At 43.7% G+C, this 23,241-nt stretch overlaps 1 protein-coding gene across 1 annotated transcript in view; it reads right to left on the bottom strand.

Moving 5' to 3' along the window:
• Positions 1–434: 434 nt before the first annotated feature.
• The window catches only part of LOC138965931 (transcription factor AP-2-epsilon-like), a 49,489-nt gene continuing 26,682 nt past the window's right edge, over positions 435–23,241 (bottom strand). The window contains exons 3-7 of the mRNA XM_070338011.1: positions 22,439–22,496; positions 18,119–18,317; positions 8,494–8,612; positions 6,028–6,172; positions 435–5,689 (exon numbers count right to left, since the gene is read on the bottom strand). Of these exons, the coding sequence (XP_070194112.1) occupies positions 5,356–5,689; positions 6,028–6,172; positions 8,494–8,612; positions 18,119–18,317; positions 22,439–22,496 (855 nt within the window). The 3' untranslated portion in view covers positions 435–5,355. The remainder of the gene's footprint in view (positions 5,690–6,027; positions 6,173–8,493; positions 8,613–18,118; positions 18,318–22,438; positions 22,497–23,241) is intronic.

Below are 23,241 nucleotides of genomic sequence, written 5' to 3'. Positions count from 1 at the left end.
GTTTTGTTGTTTAATTTTCACGTTCCAAGATTTTTGTAACATCAGTGTTTTGTGATTAATTACTCATGATTCATCAAAACGTGCGTACATTTTCCACTCCTAGAAATTCCTCAGTGAAAAGTATTAATGTGTTTTGATCTTTGATCTGTGTTGCACCACCAGCAAATATTCCTTTTCCCCTTTGAAACAGAACACAGCGCTATCTATAGAGAGAGTGAGAGAGAGAGGGAGAGAGAGAGAGAGAGATGTAGGGCGAGAGAGAGAGAGAGAGAGAGAGAGAGAGAGAGAGAGAGAGAGGGAGAGAGATGTAGGGCGAGAGAGAGAGAGAGAGGGAGAGAGAAAGAGAAAGACATGAGACAGAGAGACAGCAACAGAGTAAAACGTTAACCACATACATTTGTTTTTCCAAAAAGGAGACATTAACAAGAACCAAATTGTACAATTTTGAAAAATGTTTATTCCTGTATTGGTTGTGTTCATTGACAGTCTATGTCAAACGGCGACACACACAGAAGTTGAATTTTCGTTCAGGCATGATCACGACCAAGCGAATACATTCAAGTGACGAATACCCCCCCCCCCCCCCCTCCATAATAAAACAGATATTTGATGAAAACGAACATCATGAATCCAAGTTAAAAACACCATCAACTGTGTCGTTATAGTAATAATAATAATGATAATAATAATACCCAAGGATGAAATTGAGAAAAGAAACATAACAAGTGACAATATTCATACGGCATTAAAAATCGAATAGTTTACAGCCGTCCAAAATAATAATAATAAAAATAGGCAATTCGAATACATTTGTTTGCCTCGTTGGCAGTTTGTATCGTGGACTAGAATAGATAATGCAAATATTCTCTCATTCTCGTGAATGCATTGTGAATCAGTCAATTCGACTCACGCTCTCGACTCAGTCTCGCGCGTAACATTTTCCCATCTGATGTCAAAGAAGCTATGATGGACAAATGGGTTCATTACACCTCGGTAAAAATGTCACGATGGATTTTTAGTTTGATATTTATTTGTGTTGTTTCACCTCACACACGAAGCAAAAGCTCTGAGACACGCGGCTATATCTTTCAACAAGGTATGATAATAAACAGAGTATTTCCGTTTTAAAGAAGAGTGGCCTTTTGCTTCTCAACAGTTCAGATAAAAAAGTTTTGCTTCAACTGTAACTACTGTTGTTTTGTTTAAACAGAAATGAGTCCTGTAGTGTTATGGCAAAAAAAGATGCTCCTCCTGTTTTGTTGCTACAAACTTGAGATCAGATTTAATGTTATAAGGTGGACAATTTGACCTGCATAATCGAGGTGCATTCTTCGAGTTAACATGGCGTCTCTCTCTCCCCCCCCCTCTCTCTCTCACACACACACACACACCCACACACACACCCACACCGATACCTGGTAGATGGTTAATCTCATCATTATTATTCAAATCTACTGGAGCCCATGAAAATTCACACTGATCGGCAGTTTGTATAAGCGCAAAAACAAAACAAAAAAACTTAAAAAAATCTTAGAAACGAACATGATTCCACACTATCCACGCAGTTGTGTTCGTATGCAAATAAGAACATCAGAAGGAGAAAGTCAGACAAAAACAATCATTGATTTCCTTTTGTTCAAGAATAAATGTGGGTTTTAGACCTGTTCAGCTATACACTCAACACCATATACAGCTCCACCGAAAATTCATCAGGGAAAAATGAAGTATAAACACTTGGAACAATAACAGTATAGATCAAACCCATCCATCGATGTTCAAATAATATCTGGAATTCTTAAAATGGATTTTTTTCTGTATTCAATGAGTGCAATGAATGGACAGAAGCATGACATTAAAATACGCGTTAGTATGGGAGAGGACATGCACATGATACAATGACTGTTAGAAGATATGTCATCAAAATCACTTCAAAATGTACTCTACAGACAAATGCAGAGGAGGGGGAGTATAACCAGCTGACTAGTCTTTAAAAAGTGTTGTTAAAACATGTTTTAAAGAGGAGAGCACGCTTACCCTGAAGGAGAGGCCCCAGATTTTATTTTTCTCTGTTTGTTTTTGTGTTTTTTTTTCAACGTATGTTTCTTATTCTTTTTTTTATTTCAACGTGTTTATTTTTTTTATTTTTTATTTTAACGTGTGTTTCTTTTTCAGAAATGAAAGCATGAGAACTCCAGAAGAAATCAAATTACTTTGGAATACAGATTGGGAGAAAATGTGCAAAGCGACGCGCATGTTCCCCCATCTCGGTGAATACAAAGAAAAAGATTTTCTTTTCTTTCTTTATTTGGTGTTTAACGTCGTTTTCAACCACGAAGGTTATATCGCGACGGGGAAAGGGGGGAGATGGGATAGAGCCACTTGTCAATTGTTTCTTGTTCACAAAAGCACTAATCAAAAATTTGCTCCAGGGGCTTGCAACGTAGTACAATGTATTACCTTACTGGGAGAATGCAAGTTTCCAATACAAAGGACTTAACATTTCTTACATACTGCTTGACTAAAATCTTTACAAAAATTGACTATAATTATTCTATACAAGAAACACTTAACAAGGGTAAAAAGAGAAACAGAATCCGTTAGTCTCCTCTTGCGACATGCTGTCCCCACAACTGATTTGGCATGCTTTTTGATATCTCTGAGCACAAAGAACATGACACACTGAGATAGCTGAACACCTGCTCAAAACATAGTTGACATATGAAAGGACGTTATACGTGGCAGTGATATATTTACAGATGCTCCCTGAAATCATTTCTTTTCAAACAACGAAAACAGATACCGAGACATTGTCAATTAGTCTCATCAATCTGTTTTGTCGCACACAATAGGAAGAAGTGGCAATGTCTTCAACACATTTCATTGTAAAATAAAGCCTCTGTATTCTTGTCAGTACCAAGTTAACACTGAGACAGTATCCCAATTATGAAAAAAAGGAGAAAAGAATACGGAAAAAGCATGGAGAGACAATTCAAATCGAAGCAACGGAATTCATCATGCTTTCAAATGGCATGGCATACAACTGTACAAAATGCACAAGCAAGGTTTGTGTTCCATAATATCATATTTCAAGGTACATCACTCAGAAATGAGGCCGGCAGAGAAACAGGACACAACCAAAACACATGCTCCCCAAAATTCATCGTGAAAAACAGTGCGACAAAATGGTGGCCTCTTGTCTGAGGTCCTGCGATTCCAAATCTTTCCTTTCATTTTTATTTTGAGATACCGAGGGGGGAAGTTTAAAAAAGGTCATCTCTATCTTGTTTGTTACATGATCAAATTATTCTGTTGAAACATAAAAGAATCACTCCAGATTTGAACACGTCACAGACTTTATCTGAAACCAATACTTTATATTGTGAAACCGTATCTCGCAAGAAAACTAACGCAGAAATGTTGCTTCTTGTTTGCTTGTTTCCTGCGTCAGCATAAATGTAATTAAAAGAAATCCACAGGTAGATCCTAGCAAAGAAACCAACAGAAAATATCAACGCTGCATGATGAAACAAGTTTTCTTCACCATTAAATATTCTAAGTATCAGGAAGTGCTAACCTCCAAACAATGAACACGCACGCTGACAGTGTCAAAATGCACAAAGTGCACAGGTTGGGCGCCTGCACAATATGGAGAGCTCTGAAAGGACAGGGCGCGGATGACGCGATTTCACGTGCAATACCCGTTCACAATGACGTCACAGTCATTAATGACGTCACATTCACCATCAATGCAGTCTCGCCGCCACAGCCACCCTTCTTTCAGCTGTCGGAGGACGCAGAGCCGCGTGCTGAACTGGGCTAAGACTGGAGAACTATGGAATTTTCGGAATTACATGTATCAACATCATTCACTGAGTTGATGGTAGATTCACAGTCTAAGGCAAACAGAAGAAAAAAGACAAAAACAAACAAAATAACAACGGCAGTTAAAAAAATCTAATCGATGAGAATGGCAAGGAACCCACGGTTTTGCTACCAAAAAGCCTTGAGGAATGATGATGCGCTGGACTGACAAGTGTTTTCCAGATGCTCAGTATTGCCACAATCATGGCAACAACAATTCCACTCCAGTCAGTTCGGCATCGTCGTTTGAGGACTGACATTGTTCCAAGTCAGTGACAGTGAACAAACAGACACATTTCAGTCAGTACTGAAGGATACTGGGCTCGCCGACCGTACAATTCTCAGGAACGCCACACACAAAACACACACGAATGGATGTGTTACAAGTCTGTCAGTGGAGCTCCGCGTACCAGTCGACGGCCATATTGGCACGTGGTTGAGGTCACGTGATGCAGTCTGTGACGATGGCACAAATCACGTGTTATGTAGATTTTCACTCTCTCTACATCTCTTACACGTGATTTAAAACGGGATTTGATTGCTTCGAGCAAAGGCAATGTAATAATCAATGCTTTGTTATTTAGAGAGTCATTTTTTTTTTCACTGTGTTGCCCGAATGCGTTTCAATCCAATCTAAAAATCAGGGGTCAAGGCCGGTTTCTTTGTTGCAGTTCGTACTGTAATCAGAGCAGTCGGTTTTTTTTCTTTTTTCTTTCTCTCTGGTCCGGTATGCACAGGGTTCTGACACTGTCGACATGTCAGAAAACCTCCAAGTGTTTGACCAATAATTTGTCACGACAGGCTGAACGACACACAAAGCCGTACCGGGCACACAACGCGGCACTGCTCCGTTTCGAAGAAAGAACACCAAGGTCCACAAATCCGCAAAATCTTCATCGTACACTAACGTTCATCTGGATATTTTTCGCGCCACAAACCACATCTTATACAAATAGTATATCCCCACTTTTTAAAACAGTTTATAAATACAATTACAACAACAGGGACGCCTCTACAATAGAACACGCAATAGTCCCGTTTATTCTCAGGCTCCCAAACCGTGATCATTCAGCACTCCCAACATTTCAAACATACAAGCTTTAAATTAATATCTATAAATTGAGCACATTAAATCATTACTTCACTCTCTCACATAACACCAAACGGAAACTCCAGGCAGTCAAACCAAATAATCACTCAGACACTTTCAAAACACTGAAGAAATCCCTCCAGATCTGTCTTCAAACCTAAGCCGGACGGGCGTTGCCGCAGCAACCTTGTAGTGTTGTTCCAGAACCCCAACGAAGACTCGCTTGAAGAGTCTTCAGTTCCTTGTTGACGAAATCACCACGACGACCCGGTCTAGTTCCAGCAGCAGAGGCAGCTGAAGCTCAGGAGAAGGTCGACAACTCCTCAAGCCAACACCAGAAGGAAAAACCAAAAATAAAAATCTGCTAAAAACTCCGCGGCGGAATTTGACTCCGAGGCGTAGAATCATTCGCGCCTGACGTCTTCCTTGTCGTTCTTGACTTTGCCCGAAGAGTCCAAGCCGTTGCCTCCTCCGTTGCCCCCTCCTCCACCCACCACCTGCTGCCCTCCGTTGCCGCCGCCACCGTAGCTCTTGTCGATGATCTTGATCATCTCGGTGAAGTAGCTCTGCACGGTGTTCATCACGGCCTGGAAGGCGGGTGTTCCGAAGCCGTGGGTGAGGAGGCTGAAGTGGGTGAGGGCGCACTGCATCTTGTGGTCCAGCACCGGCGTTGGCCGGTTGTTGCCCAGGGGAGACCGGTCCTGGTTCATCAGGTCCTGGACCTCCTTCAGCATCTGTCTGTAGAGAGGAGGAGGAGAGAGAGAGTGTGTTAGTTGTATATAGGTTTTGTCAACACACACACACACATAAATACACAGAAAGACAAGAGACAGACAGATTCAAACAGATTCAAACAGATACACACACACGTACCAACACACACACACACACACACACACACACACACACACACACACACACACACACACACACGTACCAACACATACACACACACCATCCGAATATTTACACACTCACGACTGTTCTTCCACCAAATAACACTCAAAATGTGTCCGAAACAACTACATTCTACAACTGATCATTAACACTGTCAATAAAGGTTGTCATATACTTACTTGGCAGCGAGCACCATGTTTTTACGGTTGTGATAGTCAGCGGGGTCCACCACGTTGTGTCGCAGGTTGTGCTCAGCACTCACACGTGACGGGAACTCGGTTTCACACAGGTAGGTAAAGTCACGCGCAAGTCGTATCGTCTCACCTGCAAAGAGCAAGAAACGGTGTGATTCAAGGTAAGTGCGTGCGTATTAGAAATAATAAGCTGTGGCTCATTGGCTCTTGAATCTTAAAAATGAGCGTACGAACGCGGAAGAGAGAGAGAGAGAGAGAGAGAGAGAGAGAGAGAGAGAGAGAGAGAGAGAGAGAGAGAGAGAGAGAGAGAGAGAGAGAGAGACAGACAGACAGACAGACAGACAGACAGACAGACAGACAGACAGACAGACAGACAGACAGACAGACAGACAGACAGACAGACAGACAGACAGTATCTGTGTCCGGGTGTGCGTTTCTTTTCCTGTTTGCCTGTCCAAATGTTTTTTGGACACCCAGACTATTTTGTATCCCTCACATGGCAGACACGGGAAGTAATATTCATGAGAGGTCGTGCCACCTGCGTGAGCGAGTGCAGGGCGATGGTATCAGTTGTTTTCACGATGAGTTCATCAGACACGAGACTGTCACACGCTTTGCTCTTGCGATCAGTGTTACGCTCTGTTGACAATGGGACCCCCATGGGTGTTCGGGTGTTGAGGGGGAGGAGGACGGGGGGGGGGGGGAGGAGGAGGAGGGGGACGGTGTGGTGTGTGTGTGTGTGTGTGTGTGTGTGTGTGTGTGTGTGTGTGCAAACGTATCCAAAGGTTGACAAAGTAGTACACATAAATGAGAGTATCCAACAGAACAGCACGCCTGTTAACCCGTGATTTGTAAAAAAATGTAAAAACATTTTACAAATCACGTCGAACCTAATACCGCGATTTGTAAAAAAGTAAAAATGTAAAAATATCGCATTCCACAAAGTAATGCATGCCTTTTATTATTATTATTTTTTTTCTTGTTTAGAGCCTCTACGCTGAGTGGTGGGGGTGGTTTTAGATCCACATCTCATTTTGTTGCAATCCCATTTCACAAGCCAAGCGTCATTTTACTACCGTGTCATAACAATAGCGCGACATCCCATTTTGACACCATCCCATTGGCCGCCATTCCATTTTTGATTTATTCTTCTTGCCAAGCCTCACTATACTATTATACTGCGTTATTCAACTAGGAAGACATTCCGTTTACGCGAAATCCCATTTTTGCCACAATCCAAAAGATGTCGCGAAATAGGGATGGCGGCGAAATGGAATGACGGCAAAACGGCATGGCGACAAAATGGAATGTGGCGCTAGTGGTAGAATGACACTTGGCCGGTGAAATGTCGCAAAAATGGGATGGGGGCGAAATGGGCTAACGGCGAAACTGGGTTGCGCCAAAATGGGATGTGGGCGAAATGGGCTAACGGCGAAACCGGATTGCGCCAAAATGGGAAGTGGAGCTAATGGTACATGATATGGTAGTAAAATGTCACTTGGCCTGTGAAATGTCGCGAAATGGGATGGGGGTGAAATGGGATAACGGCGAAACGGGACTAATAGATCCCTTGACTTTGGGGTAGTGTGACTGTCACTGCTAGCTTTCCACTGGGAGGAAGCGACCGGAATTTCCCAACGATGGGACATCCTAGTAATGAAAAAAATAAAACAAGAAGAGCAAACGCTCGATCGAGTCACTTTCGCAGTTCTGAATATTATATGAGGCATCAGATGGACAGGAAGAAATTGCTATTCACAACACAATGAGTCACGTTCACATAAAATTTGAGCCCGGTCACTTTTATAGTTTCCGAGAAAAGCCCAACGTTAAGTTGTGTGTTGCCGAACAGAAAAGGCTAGTTATCTCCCTTGTTTTTCTGATAACGTTCGTAAAAGGCTACAGATGTAAATACTTTGATGTAAAGAATAATCCTACAAAGTTTCAATCACATCCGATGAACTTTGTCAAAGATATAAAATGTCTAATTTTTCCTTTGACGCTGACCTGTGACCTTGAAAAAGGTCAAAGGTCAACGAAACCATCGTTAAAGAGTAGAGGTCATTGGAGGTCACGACTAAACAAAATATGAGCCCGATCGCTTTGATAGTTTCCGAGAAAAGTCCAACGTTAAGGTGGTGTCTACGGACGGCCGGCCGGACGGCCGGCCGGACGGCCGGCCGGACAGACTAACACTGACCGATTACATAGAGTCACTTTTTCTCAAGTGACTCAATAATGAAAAAAAATCTTAAAGTTAACAGTCGCGCTACCCCAAAAGTCAAGGGATTTCGTTTTTGTCCCTTGACTTTGGAGATGACAAGAAAATATCGGGCACAAAAACGTGATTTGTAAAAATTTTTACAAATCACGGGTTAACAACGCCTCATACGGCAGCAAAACGGTAAATACATCTGTCATTTCAACTTAGAACCAAGGGGAGGAACCTACCTTCGACAAGGGAGGTAAGAAGGGTGACGTTGGCGGCCTTCCTGCGGCCAGCAGGCAGACTGAGTCCGATCTTCTCCAGCTTATCGCGCAGTGACCGGCCTCCGTTCTTCGACTTGGCCCTGCAACACACAATCATCGTCTTAAGCACACGGAAAAATGACAGTGTCATCTTGAAAATGAACACAGAACACAGTGAGCAAGACAGGTCACAAGTTTGCAAGATCTGTATTTTGGGAGCATTGAATACAAGGCGCAGAATACACCACCAAACATGTTCTTTCCTCCCTCTTTGAGCTGTTTTAAAATCGAGAGACTATACTTGTTCGAGAAGAGCAGTCAAAGAATGGCACTGTACCGAAACATGTATACACATGTACCATGATCATAATCCCGCCTTCAGACACTGACATGATGATGAGAAAGAGTGAGAGTGAGAGAGTGAGAGAGTGTGAGAGAGAGAGAGAGAGAGAGAGAGAGAGAGAGAGAGAGAGAGAGAGAGAGAGAGAGAGAGAGAGAGAGAGAGAGAGCGAGAGAGAGAGAGAGAGAGAGAGAGAGAGAGAGAGAGAGAGAGAGAGAGAGAGAGAGAGAGAAAGGGGAGGGAGGGAGCGGGGGTGGTGTGCGTGTGTGCATGTGAAGGGGGGCGGTTCGGCACCAGAGAGGGAAACAGAGACGTTTTCAAACACCTTTCAACACATCTGCATTCGAAGATCATAGACGTTACCCAGTAACCCTCCCCCCCCCCCCCCACCCCCACACACACACACACACCAAGCCCTCATTTCCTTCCCTCCGCCAAACTCTCCGGTTCTGATTTTCCCTTTTTCCGAACAAGTAGACCCGAGCGTGCAGCACTAATGTCGTTGCAGCTACCCTGGCGTAGAAGCGACGACGGCAGATGTTGTGGTAGTGTGAAGAAAACACAATTTGTCGCCACCTCCTATCTCTCCCTCTCCCTGTATCGGAGGGCTCGGCGGAGGCTCATTACGGTGGCAAATTTCTCCCCCCTCTACCCCTTAATTCTGTTAATTTTGCCGCCTTGCTCGGTGTAAAGGGGAATCAGGCGAGAGAGAAAGAGAGAGAGAGAGAGAGAGAGAGAGAGAGAGAGAGAGAGAGAGAGAGAGAGAGAGAGAGAGAGAGAGAGAGAGAGAGAGAGAAAGAATGTGTGTGTGCGTACGTGTGTGTGTGTATGTGTGTGTGTTTGTCTGTCCGTCCACCCGCCTGTCGGTCTGTTAGCCTGCCTGCAGTTCTATGCCATGTGTACGGCCAAGAGATTTGGGTGGTTGTTGTGGAAGGTGCAAGAGACGTTCGATCGATAGACAATACAAGAAGACAGAGGCTTTGCAAGTGATTATACACGTACATGAACCTCCTCCTTGGCAATTCAACAAAAATTTCCAACACCCAATACACAACAAAAACACAGAAGAAACTAGGGAAGCGTGCCGTGGCGTAAACGAAATCCTTGAAGATGCACCTCTCAAAATATTCCAAACTCTTCTTTCACCTCAAATTTCAAGTGGCCCTGACACCGCTGCTGCAAACGGAGCTACGATGAACACTATGGTAATGTGGAGGAGCGGCCACGATGCCCAGTAACCCATCCAATTTGCATAATTCACCCGCCGTTTCCGGGACGCCTGCACCGGACATCTGTCGGGTCAAGACTGGTTATCATAGTGTCCACTCCAGCTACTGACCATACCGCACAGTACTGAGTACGGCTGCATGAGAGGGATGTTTTTTCTCTCAATAATCATTGATACTGCTGCCGAGTCTTATCCATCGTGGAGGATTAAAGTCCGAGTAAATTTGCTTCAACTTCCATGAACAGTTCCTCCTCCCAGGAGTCGACTAATTTCAAACAACGGACACAATATTTGCTGCCACATGGAACCCGGCCATACACAAATAAAATTATTGTGTATTATTTCCTCAATTTTCTACAGAAGAAGACAAACGCCTAGTATCATTAAACTCTCTTTTTTTTCTTCTTTTTTTTGGATTGAATATTGAGGGGGAAAAAAGAAGAAAGTGCAGGATGCAAAACGTACAACCTTATAGTTCAAAACCTTGCTAATGGCGACGAAAACCACGTAGATTTGGTCAGCTCCTAGCCTACCCATATCCACCAATCCGCGTACAATTAAAGGCCCCACCACAAGCGAGCACCAGGCACTTGAACAGGCGTCCCGGGGAAAACGAGCAGACCACCGATCACTCTTAAACCGCTCGCTGCCTCCACCTTAATTGATATTTCGATCTCACTAATCAGCACAATTAACTCCGACGAGTTAACTCTGAGCACAGTCAGCCGCACGAACAAGTGGATGAGAAACACCAACACCTCGCCCACCGAGCCTCTCCACCGATCCGTTTTGGGACCTGCTGATTTGCCCTAATGGGGTGAAGTTCGGCCTGATGGCGCTCCTGGGAAGCTGAGCTCGGCCAAGAGGAAGAATGAATTCCACCCTGGTTTCTGAGTGGCGAGTGAAAGTTTTTATATACACTTTGCTTTCGTGCGCAAGCCATTAGACTGCAGACACTTTCGGGACTGATTTCGAACTTGCGTGAGATTTGGACTACCACGTATCGAAATAAATTTGGACGTCAGCCTGGTTTCTGAGTGGCTGGAGGTTTTTAAAAACAGTATGCTGTCGTTAAAATGAAGATATGGGTCTGAAAAAAATCGTTTGTTTTGGTCTACCACATACTTATGGAAAGACATTTGAACGCATGGCTTCTGAGTGGCGGTAGTTTTTATACAGGTTTGCTTTCGTGTGCAAGTCACAAAAATGAATTTCGTTGAGACCACTTCTGGAAGAAAATATGTTAGATGACGCCCACAGTTATCAAGAAGTCTTTCCATCTCTCTTCTTTTGTTTTGCAGTATAACAGAACAACTGAGTTTAAACAAAAATAACAAAAACTGTCACAATCTTTGAAGGTGAGCTTCACACACCCTCGTGTGCGGTTTCGCTTTCTTAACACACACAGACAAATGAGTTAGAAAAACAAAACGCTGCATGAGCCAACTCTTTGAAGATGACCTTCAAATTGTCATGTCAGGCCTCTGCCCTGCCCTGACCCCCTGTGTGTGTGTGTGCCCAGCCAGCGAGGGTACACCTCATCAGACCCATCAAGCTCCATGCAAGAAAAGGACGACGAGGGGTGGTGTTCATCGCCCAGATAACCACGCAACAATTTTCATGGGCCGAATTAATTTCAAGGCGCAAACAGCTCCGGTCAATGGCAAGGAGAATTGCAGACAGCAGGGGTGGGGGATACAGAGAGGAGAGAGAGACAGAGGAGAGACAGACAGAGACAGAGAGACAGAGAGCGGGGCCAAGACGACCCGATTCCCAGCCATCCCTTCCCGGCAGTCTCTGATCTCTTCCCGTCATCCTCTTGGAGAGCTCCTCCAGCGCCACCTTCATCAGATCAGGGCCGGCAACCCTGGCCGCTTCCTTTTCACGGCTCATAATGGCGGCGCGGCGGGGCGGCTGTTTGCAAACTACTTTTGGCGCGTAAAAAACACGACCAGATCCTGACCGGGGTGGGGTATGGAGGGGAGAAGGAGGGGGAGGGGAAGTGGAAAAGGGGAGGGGGAGGACAAAGACATCAAGAGAGGCACCACGTTGGGCTCGACTCTTCACCACGACTCAATGCCAGCTAATTGGGCCACACTGCACAAGCAAGGGGAAGGGGAGGGAAAGACGTCTCCAAAGCTAAAGGATCGAAAATGGATTGAAGAATGGTTTAACGAACGAGCGGAGAAAAAGACCAAAAACCAAGGTTTTTTTATGCAGTAAAAATGAGAAAAAAAATCAGGAAAGCCATTCTCTATCTCTCTCTCTCTCTCTCTCTCCCCGCTCTCTCTCTCTCTCCCCGCTCTCTCTCTCTCCCCGCTCTCTCTCTCTCTCCCCCCTCTCTCTCTCTAATTCAAAAACGTTTCGGCGATGATTTTGTGGGGTGAATCCTTTGTACATAATTCTAATATTTTTAAAAATTTAACAGCGGGCATACATAATTATGCTTTTTTTTTTTAAATGTCCCTCTCCCGACAAGAGCTGGGGAAAAGTTTCTTTTGATAAAAGATTTTATCTTGTTTTCTACATTATATATATATCTCCCCTTCCCCTCCCCCCCCCTGTACCCTTCGCCTCTGCCAACATGTTCAATACTCATAAGAAATCCGATTAACAAACGATTATTCATTAAAAAAAAATCAATCCTTATTTTGTTCTTTATCTCACTCTCCTTTTAACGCTTTCTCTTCATTTTCCCCCCCAACTTACTTCTGATTTCAGTTTGTTTCGCCAAGAAGAAAAAACCCACATTTCCTTGACTGTTTTTGGAAGGCAAAAATAATCCCACGGCCGTAACAAAACAAGAGCGGGTGCCCGCGTTCCAAGAATTCCGACATCAAAGACTGTTTGTGAAATTCCTAGTGCAATTCTTCGGGGAAAATTGAGAATTTCCCCCAATAATTTTGATAAGCCACGACCTTGAAATTAAACTGAGTCACTCCGACGCCACCGCTACTCGCCGGCCAAGTCTTCGTTTCTCACACTCCCTTGATCCCTGATCCGAATCGTCCTCAAAACTCCAAATTCCTAATCTGCTTTGGGGTCAGAAAAATATTAATTCTGTCTCCTCCGACCCAATCGTTGGCGCGGCGGTATCGCCCTCCTTCAGAAATTGAAGTGTTTGATGTGAGCCCGATAATGTCAAAGGGCTGTTTTCACAACGAAAACCATCTAGTGAATGAAGAAATGACAACTTGCGTCAGTGCAGTTTAAACACTAAGACATCCACAGACAGTTTTGTGTGTGTGTGCTTGTCAGTACAGCGCGCTATAGCAAAAGGGAGCGGGGAAAGATTTTTTGGATTTTGTTTTTTCGTCGAGTGAAGTAGATGGCTTTACAAGTCGTGAATGAATACTGGCGTCCATGGTGGTTGAAGCAGTCTGTATTTGTCGCCCTGGCTACCCAGTGTTTGTTCTGTCTACGCGTTTACAGGCTTTACGTTGATAAAATATCCTGCAATGTTAGACGAATAACTGTCTGTCAGTGTCACATCTATCGTCCTATATCGACAACAGCTTGAGCATTGCTGTGTCACCTAGCACCTCCCTGTATACATTTGACACCGAAACAATAATTGTATCCCAAAAATGCAATGAAAATAAAGGAAAATAACTAGTGCAATGGCCCGCATGAAAGATCTCATCAAAACTCTACTTCGCAAAACAACAAAAATGTATTAATCAAAGTATGTGAACAAGACGAACTGATAAGATGGCTTTTGGGGGAGCCTTCGACACCAGTATGGTAAGCATGACGAGAAGCAAACCGGAAAGTGTATACTGCACGTACCTAAACATTGGCTAAGCCAAGAATCACGTATCGACAGATCGAGAAACGGTCCAGTGATATTGATTTGTCTGAATACAGATGGTGTCACCAGTCTACTACACCCAATGAACATCATCTAGCTTCAACGGAGAAGACGCACAGTTGGCCTAGTGGTAAGGCGTCCGCCCCGTGATCGGGAGGTCGTGGGTTCGAACCCCGGCCGGGTCATACCTAAGACTTTAAAATTGGCAATCTAGTGGCTGCTCCGCCTGGCGTCTGGCATTATGGGGTTAGTGCTAGGACTGGTTGGTCCGGTGTCAGAATAATGTGACTGGGTGAGACATGAAGCCTGTGCTGCGACTTCTGTCTTGTGTGTGGCGCACGTTAAATGTCAAAGCAGCACCGCCCTGATATGGCCCTTCGTGGTCGGCTGGGCGTTAAGCAAACAAACAAACAAAAAACAAAACAAAAAACGGAGAAGACAGAAAGCGAAGGATGGGAAGAACGAAGAAGAAAAGAAGGACAAAGAAAGTATGGGCAGGAACGGTCTGAACCCAAAGAACCTCATGCAACGATCCTCTTAAGAGAAACATGAAGAAAGAAAGGTACGTACAAAAGGAAGGGCAAGGATTTAAGAATGAGAAGAAAGTTCTCTAGGTACAACCTTAACCAGCGTCAACGATCATCTACTTTCTTTCTTTCTTTATTTTCAACCACGAAGGTTATATCGCGACGGGGAAAGGGGGGAGATGGGATAGAGCCACTTGTCAATTGTTTCTTGTTCACAAAAGCACTAATCAAAAATTTGCTCCAGGGGCTTGCAACGTAGTACAATATTATTACCTTACTGGGAGAATGCAAGTTTCCAGTACAAAGGACTTAACATTTCTTACATACTGCTTGACTAAAATCTTTACAAAAATTGACTATATTCTATACAAGAAACACTTAACAAGGGTAAAAAGAGAAACAGAATCTGTTAGTCGCCTCTTACGACATGCTGGGGAGCATCGGGTAAATTCTTCCCCCTAACCCGCGGGGGGTGATCCTCTACTATTAGAAATAGAACTACGTGAGAAGAAGGAAGATGACAGAGAGAAGGAATGGACAAGGAAGGGGCAGGGAGGACGAAGACGGAAAAGAAAATCCTTGGCCATGCCAGCGCGGGGCTGAAGAGAAGAGAAGAGAGCAGAGCAGACCACACATCTTTCCTCAGCACCGCCTCCTTTCATTCGGCCTGGGTTCTCCGCACCAGACCACTCGCTTCTGGGACGTTGCCATGACGACGCGTCGATCACCTAATCGTTGGGGACAATTGGCGGGCTGTGTTTCCCCGGTGAAAAGCGCTTCTTAAAACCTTTTCCCCCCACTGCATTAAGAACTGAAATTGATCACCCAGGCATTTATCATCCGCCAACGGCTTTTCCCACCGTACCAGCGTTTTCTCGTTCTGCTGCCGATTCTGCTGCTGCAGTGGTGTAGTTGTCTGTAGCTAACATGCGCTGCAATACCCCTACACTACTGGGAGGAGCTTTGAGGTGTACCAATCGATTCTATGTCTGAAAACCGATTCAACAAATCTGTCCTCAGCCTAGCGACTGAAATGGACATCGAAGTGTCGTACAATACATTTTATTGACACTTTTTAGGCCCCATAAAATGAACATTTTACATACAGCAAAGACCGTTTGCCGCGGCTTTCCTGGATCAGACTTAGAGCAAATACTAATCAAAATCATGTCGATACGACCCTTGTTCAGTGTGGGAAACGAATATTTCTTTTTTAAACTTCCCGTTCTGTGATTTCTTCACGTGTTTAAGACAAACATAGTACCTTATATGCGCCTTGAGTCGCCTTGTGTTGAGATATGTGCGCGTTATAAATTTTCGTATTATTATTATATGGATACCTTCGATTCCGAAGTAAAAGCCATAAGCTTGAGCTTGTTGCTGATCCTTAACATGTATCATGTTCAAATACCTATGAATTGTTGAATAAACACTGTTTGAACCAAAGCCAGATATTGAGAAGTACGAATCTCCCCACTAAATACTTACATTTCTCGTAACATTAAGGAAAATGCACCAGATCACCTAATACATGATATACTTGATGAACCCCTAACTGTTCAGTCATTGACTTTGCTGGAAGGCCATCAGATCGTTCGGAAAACCTCAACAGAAGCCTTTTGTAGATTACCCTGACATTTCGTAATCCCACAGTGAACACGGCATTGTTTGAAACCAGCTGATATCATATCTTTTGGGACCCTTAACAGTTTAAGGACAGAACATTTTGTTCTATAAGATGTAACCTCAAACCTGCATTGAAGCTCAGATTTTAACATCAATATGGCTATCAATCTCATAGATGGACAACGTTTGGACTGACCATCCCATGTCGAATCAAAAGTCTTCTAGCATGCTGCGATCAAAACAAAAGGTGGTTTTGTAACGAGTCCCTTGTGAGTCCTGTCTTGACCTGAACGGTACGGGGGTCATGACCGCAACTTCTCACTCCAGCGGAAACAACATAGATGTAACACCTACGCTTGGCTGGACTAGATGGCAGATCAGGTAAATGTCAGATGACCTAGCTGGTCCAAAGAAATAAAGCACCAGTGCCAGACGTCGCAGAAGCCGGCGTGTCAACAGCAGCACAGTGTGCAGTGACGTGAGCACGGTGCGTTGATCACGGGTGTGTGTAAAGGAGCGTGAACGCCGCGTGGCTCAAGACCTGGTTATTGGAACTGTTGCACGCGCTGATTCACCGTCCTTTCCCTCACTTGGCCCTGCAAGTCAGTGGCTCGGTCTTCTGCTTGACTTGATCGTCTTCGCCCTCCTGCCCACCGTCACTGCCTTCCCGTATTGGTTATTGGCTTGTGCCACACTGATGAACACCGCATCAACACCCACAGTCTGTAAGGGTGGAGCGCTTTGTCTGACTCTGCTTATGTGCTAGTGCATTGCTATCAGTGGACTGGAATACTAGTAAACAAAATTATTTACAGTACAGACTGTCACTGACCGAATCTCACATTCAAAGCTGCAAACTATCAACAACATGTTCGACCATGCCCATATCCATGCTACCGTCGCGATATAACCTTGAGCGGTTGAAAACGACGTTAAACACCAAATAAAGAAAGAAAGAAAGATATCCATGCTAGTGCATTGCTACCAGTGGACTGGAATACTTGTGAACACAATTATTTAATGTACAGACTGACCGAACCTTACATTTAAAGCTGCAAACTAACAACGAAGTTTTCGCCCATGTCTGAGTGGAACTATGAGACAGGTCAGAGGATACAAAAACTGCTGTCGTATGTGAAACCACCTTCTGGGTGCCCAAATATACTCAACGCAGACAATTTACGGAAACACAAACAAAAGCAGCAAGCCTGCAATATTCTTTCTTAGCTGGCAAAAAGGTGACGAAGAACAACAAAATCAGCCTCCATATAGCTACCTGCTTGAAAACAAAATCCACAAACCTTCACACCTTCGCAACCCCTGCTGGCGTAGGGCTGTTCCCACCCCTCGAATTTCCTACCCCTCCCAACACAGATTCTACCCGAGATCTCGATAGAAGAGGAATAATCTGTAAAGTAAATTGGCGAGTAGCCGTGTAGGGGCGGTTTTTCAGGTGAAACCGTCCCTAATCTGGCGTGAAAAACCTAATTCCCGCGCACAAAGCCCGCACGGCGCGCGTCTCAAAGCACCCTCGTGTTCCGGCATTCAGGGGTTCCCGGTTTTGTTGGCTGGTGGGGTGAAGAGAGAGAGAGAGAGATTGTGGGTTTTCAAGCAGAGATGAAGGGCTTGGAGATGAGTGGGGAAAGGGGGAGGGAGGGGGGGGGAAGGAGAAGAAAGAGAAGAAAATCAAGTTTGTGTTGCAGAAGGGGTGGGGTGGGGGGTTATAGGGAGAGATGAAATGAGACACAAAACATACATACATACACATGTACTAAATGAATGCATGTTACGGTTTGCAACGATGAACTAGAAAACCAGTCCTAATATGTCCCTTTTTTCAAAAATAAACAGATGGTTGTTTTGTATGCTCCCTGTGCAATGTTCTACCAATAGGAAGCATAAGCTCTCAAGGGCTAGTTGAAAGTATTTTAAAAGGTGGCTGGGGAAAACACATCACATGCAACATTATCACTTGGACGAAAACAAACATACATACGCCAACCCCACAAACAAAATCAGCAAACAAACAAACAGAAAATGTACACAAACAATTAAACAGCAAAAGGTCAACTCACCGTCTTAGAACTCCTCCCAGTAAGGAAGCGTTGAGACACTCAGGGGCAGATAACCGGCGTTGCACTTCCGCCACGGTGACCTTGTATTTTGAGGTGGAGCTGAGCAGGGAAAGGCGACCAGGTACTGAGCAAAAGATGTCGCTAGGGGCCGCAACTCCCGAGATGATGAGATCTTTGTTGTCGTTCTTGTTTCGCATACCTGTGCAAAAAAAGAGGTTAAAATGAATATTTCAGCGCGTAAACAATCTGATAATTTGATACTGAGATGGGTGAATCACAAAACACAGACAGTGTCGAGTTCACAAACAATATTATACTGTGACGGAATCTCTGTTTTCAAAAAACCCATACATGTTCCGTACATTAGTGCCACAGGTGACAATAAGTGTGTAACCTGAATGCCTTCTTGTCAAAAACACGCAAGCTCCACCTACAACTCAAGTTACAGGCTACCATTCCCCATCCACAGTTTGACGTGAATAAAGTCTCACATGCCAGACTTCAGGCGCCTGTGCTGCGACGGAGGCATGAGATCGAAGGTCAAGCAGCTTGCGATGAGAGGACAGATTAAAGTGTAAGGCACGTGAATCGCAGAGAGGTTTCGATTGGCCGACAGCTCTGCCACAAAACAATTGTACCAAGATCAACGCCTTTCGGCTTCCGTTGGGGATCGTTCGCACAGCAAGCTCGCTGGTGACACAGCACTGCAAATTCTTCTTGTTTGATTGGATTTTTAAAAAAAAAGTTCTAATTTGTATTGTTGGTAGTATGTTTGTTTGATGGTGGTTTCCTTTTTGATCGATTAGAGGACACATTGCTACAGAGGTTTGTTGTTCGTTTGTGGTTTGTTTATATTTTGTTTGTGTGTTTGTGTTGTGCGCGCGTGTGTCAAGTTCAGGCGTGTATCCACGCGTGCGCGTGGTTTGTGTGTGTGTGACGGTGGTGCTAGATGAATTTTCAGTTTTGTTTCTACTCGGAATTGCTAGTATCAGTTTTCTGTCTCTTTGCTCTTTATCTCTCTTTCTCTCTCTTTCTCTCTCTCTCTCTCTCCCTCTCTCCCTCCCCCCTTTCTATCGCTGAATAGAGTCTGAAGTAGAGTGAAAGACAGCAAACTTCTCAATCCTTTGATCTCCGCTTCGCGCCTGTTAATTGATCCATCACCCTCTCGTCTGAAAACGTGTCAGAGATCAAAAATTGGATTTTCATAAGACTCTCTCCCCGTGGCAGCTTGCACTACTACCAGGACGTAAAGGTTAGGATAGGCCTTAACGTGGTCGCAAGCTGATGATGCAGTTTTATGTCAAGAATGGGCTTGAAATCGCTTCCGAGCAAAGATGTTGGCTTCACTTCTATCAGCGATGACCGATTAGATTTTCATTGGTGTTATTAAAAAGAAATAATGGGCGTGATTATATCTGAGAGTCCACCATTACACCTATAGTTGTCATTAATATATTTATTGGTTTGCAATTCAGTGTTACCATCGAATTTGAAAGCGGAATGTGTGTGTGTGTGTGTGTGTGTGTGTGTGTGTGTGTGTGTGTGTGTGTGGTGTGTGGTGTGTGGTGTATGTGTGTGCGCACACTCGCGTGACTGTGATTGTGTGCGATTTTTGTTTGTTTGGGGGGAGGGGAGGGGAGGGGGGGGGCCGATGTAATCAAGGTCAGCGAATACAACCCAATATTTCTTCAGTTTGAATTGCTGAAGCGTAAAATATTCCAGTAGGTCATTCCTTACTTCCATGCACGTGGGCACACTCCTATTACGTGTGGCGAACTGATAGCACCTGAGTATTACATGTGTTCTGTGATATTTCTGTCGAGCGAAATCGATCACAGCAGCTATTTTTTGCTGGCTAGCAAGTTGGTAAACATTTTGATTTTCTTAACCACGCCTACATCATTGCTTTCCTTTCTCAAAAAAGTTCACCCGATCTATAGTCCGATACAGAAGGTTGAACCTCAACCGTCTCTTTCAAACACACCACATGCATTGGCCATTGCACGTGAGTTTTAGATATTTTGTGTGTGCTCCAGTAAAACATGGTTTTCAATTCCCTGGGCTTCGTTAAATGTTCTGTTTTGTTTTGATTTTGTCTTGTGTTTGTTTTTCGCTTGTTTGTTTTTTGTGTCTAGGGGAGCGGGTGGGGGTGTGGTGTCGTTGAGGGGGTGAGGGGGCTAGAGGATGGTTTTTATGTTAAATGTACCTTCCCCTCCTACTTCTTGGGGGGGGGGGGGGGGGGGGAGGGAGTATGGATCCGTAGTATTGGGGTTAGGGTTGGTTGATATGAAAGTCAACGACCTCAAAAAATTATCTTGGCCAATTGCAAGGTGAAAAACAATAGAGTTTTCAACAATAGTTATCAGCATGACTAGCTGACGACTGTCATTGGCGAACAGAGAAAAAATATTACCATCAAATGTCAGAAAATTTGACAGTCAAGCTGCAGAAATAATAACGGCATAGACAGGAAAATGAGAGCTGTCCCTCTTTTTTTCTCTCAGTTCAAGCTCGTCTCTAAGCAGATGACATAACAGAGTCATACGACAAAGACCCCTAAGCCAGCCGCAAGCCGCACTGTGATTGGTTGGAACAGACTGACTAATATTAGGCGGCGGTTTCGCTGCAGCTCTGCCATTGCTGAACACACTGAGACTGGGAAAAACACCCCACACAAAAAAAACATGCCGTTGACGCCGCGCGGAACAATCATTATTACTCGTTGAATAGTTTTGCCTGTGCCAATAATTCAGATCATGGTGATTGCTGGAGAAAGTAGAATATACATTTTCTCTTTCTGAAATGATCAATTTTTAATAGAAATCCGAAGAAGCTAGACTCGATTTAAATTAACAATTCTTGTGTTGTTTTGCTGATTATTTATATATTTAAAAGACTCTTTTTTCGTGAAAGAATGTAAGGGTTTGAAGGGTCCTAAAGACACGATATAGGCATTTTAAAAAGGATTCTCTGTGAACCAAAATTAATGTGAAAATAAGACCAATACCGTTGAAGAAATTAGAAAATAATGTACCATTTTTTTAAACATTATTCTTTAAAAAGCTCATTTGTCATTTAAGAATTTAAGCTTTGCGGTTCACTCATGCAAACGATAAAAATAGGAATTAATTGATGATGGGTGACTGAAAATAATTCTGCAGATTGTAGATTGTTTTTCTGGGTAAAACTTTAATGTTGGATTTAAAAAAGAACTCCAAACGACAGTAAGTCAGAAAAACAATAATACTCTATAAAAATGTTAAAACAATATTGCCAGCAGCTTACTATCTCAGAAATTTCGTTAATTCACTTGCACAAACTCTTTACCTTGTGAAAAGGCCGTACATTTATATTTATAACTGCAAAAAATTCAATTTAACCATAAAAATAAAGCAGCCTAACCAAATATACTGCACAAATACACTGCACTTATGTGTAGAAAATCCCTTTTACATCTAATGAGCCCTATCCAGAACATATGAGACAAATAACAACAAAAAAACCAAAAGTGTATACATACTATAATGACCTTACATTTTGCACAGCAGCGGCAAACAAAAATGTAAATATTTATAAAAAAACAAAAATATAAAAAACACCACCTTCAGTGCACATCAGGATCAATCCTATTCACACCAAGGCGACCAAGCGACAGCAAAAACTCGAAACGATTCAAACTATTGTGTAGCAGTAAAGATATAGCATGGTGCTCTCAACACTGAGTTGTAGCACCTTCGGAGCACAACACAGCCAATCCCCTCCACACCAAGCGACAAAACTGGTACAGTAGCCAAGACCATTAATGATTCAGGCTAAATGATTCAGGTTTTTTTGGAGCAGTATAGAGAGATATCATGGCGCTCTCAATACACCGAGTAGTAGAAAAGAGAGAGAGGGAGAGTGTATTATTTTCCACTAGCTCACAGGGCGACAAAGGGCGACAAAGGGCGACAAGGGGGTTGGCAAATTGCTCCACGGGGCTGAGAGGGGCGAACAAGAAGGACTGTCAGCTTATTCATACTTGTGACACATTAATGGCCCGTCTCCACTTCCCCAGTTAAAACTCGCGCGAGTCGCTCGCCTGCCGTTCCCCTTCGCATGTGTTTTTATCCCCACAGTGCCGGTGAGTGGTGATTGATGGGAGTGTGATGATACTGTTTTAAATGATGGTCTTGTGGCAAGACGGAGTGCGAGTGCCTGAATCGTGGTGGTCAAGGTTAGCTGATGGCTGCTATACAAAATGATCTTTACATGACTTATCCATGTTCGGGAACACAGACATGTAGACAGACAAAAAGAAGAAATGAATGCCACATTTACCTTTACGAATATGAGAGCTCTGGTCGGCGGTGAGGTAGCTGTTGTCATCTCCCATAGGCTGAAAACAAAAAACAAAAACAAAATTAAGAACACGTCAGCCAAAAAACGTTAACGCATAATGAACCCATTATTATATACTCTCGCATGAAAACACACACACACACACACACACACACACACACACACACACACACAAAACACACACAAAACACACACACACACACACACAAACACAAAACACACACACACACACACACACAAAACACACACACACACACACACACACACACACAAAACACACACACACACACACACACACACACACACACACACACACACACACACACACACACACAAACACAAAACACACACACAGAAGGGAGGAGGAGGAAAGGACAGGGGACTGTCGTTGTGGTAGTGCTGATGGGGACTAAAAAATATGCTTAAACTTTAGTGAATACTGGCGTGAACATCTCCGCTCAATAGTTTGCTGTGGTTTATTTTGCGTTCTGTTGATGCTACTGCCTTTACATACCAATAGGCTTACATTCATTATCCCATTTTATTTCCTTGACCTTAATATTTTTAACAGTGAGTGTATCCAACGATTTCATAGCAACGCAAAAATTAAACATATAAAAGATGAAGGAAATTGTGAATATCGTACACTGGTTCCAACATACTACAATCACAGATTCGCGATAGACAATAAGTCAGAAAAACGTCACACGAAAGGAGGGTAAAACAGAAATACGAAAGACAGTAGCTATGGCGGTGAGATCAAAGAAAAAAACACCTGTCAT

The sequence above is a fragment of the Littorina saxatilis genome, linkage group LG5 (genome assembly GCF_037325665.1).
Source record: "Littorina saxatilis isolate snail1 linkage group LG5, US_GU_Lsax_2.0, whole genome shotgun sequence".
Lineage (NCBI taxonomy): Eukaryota > Metazoa > Mollusca > Gastropoda > Littorinimorpha > Littorinidae > Littorina > Littorina saxatilis.
Note: the sequence above shows the minus strand (reverse complement) of the source record. Positions and strands in the feature narration are given on the sequence as shown.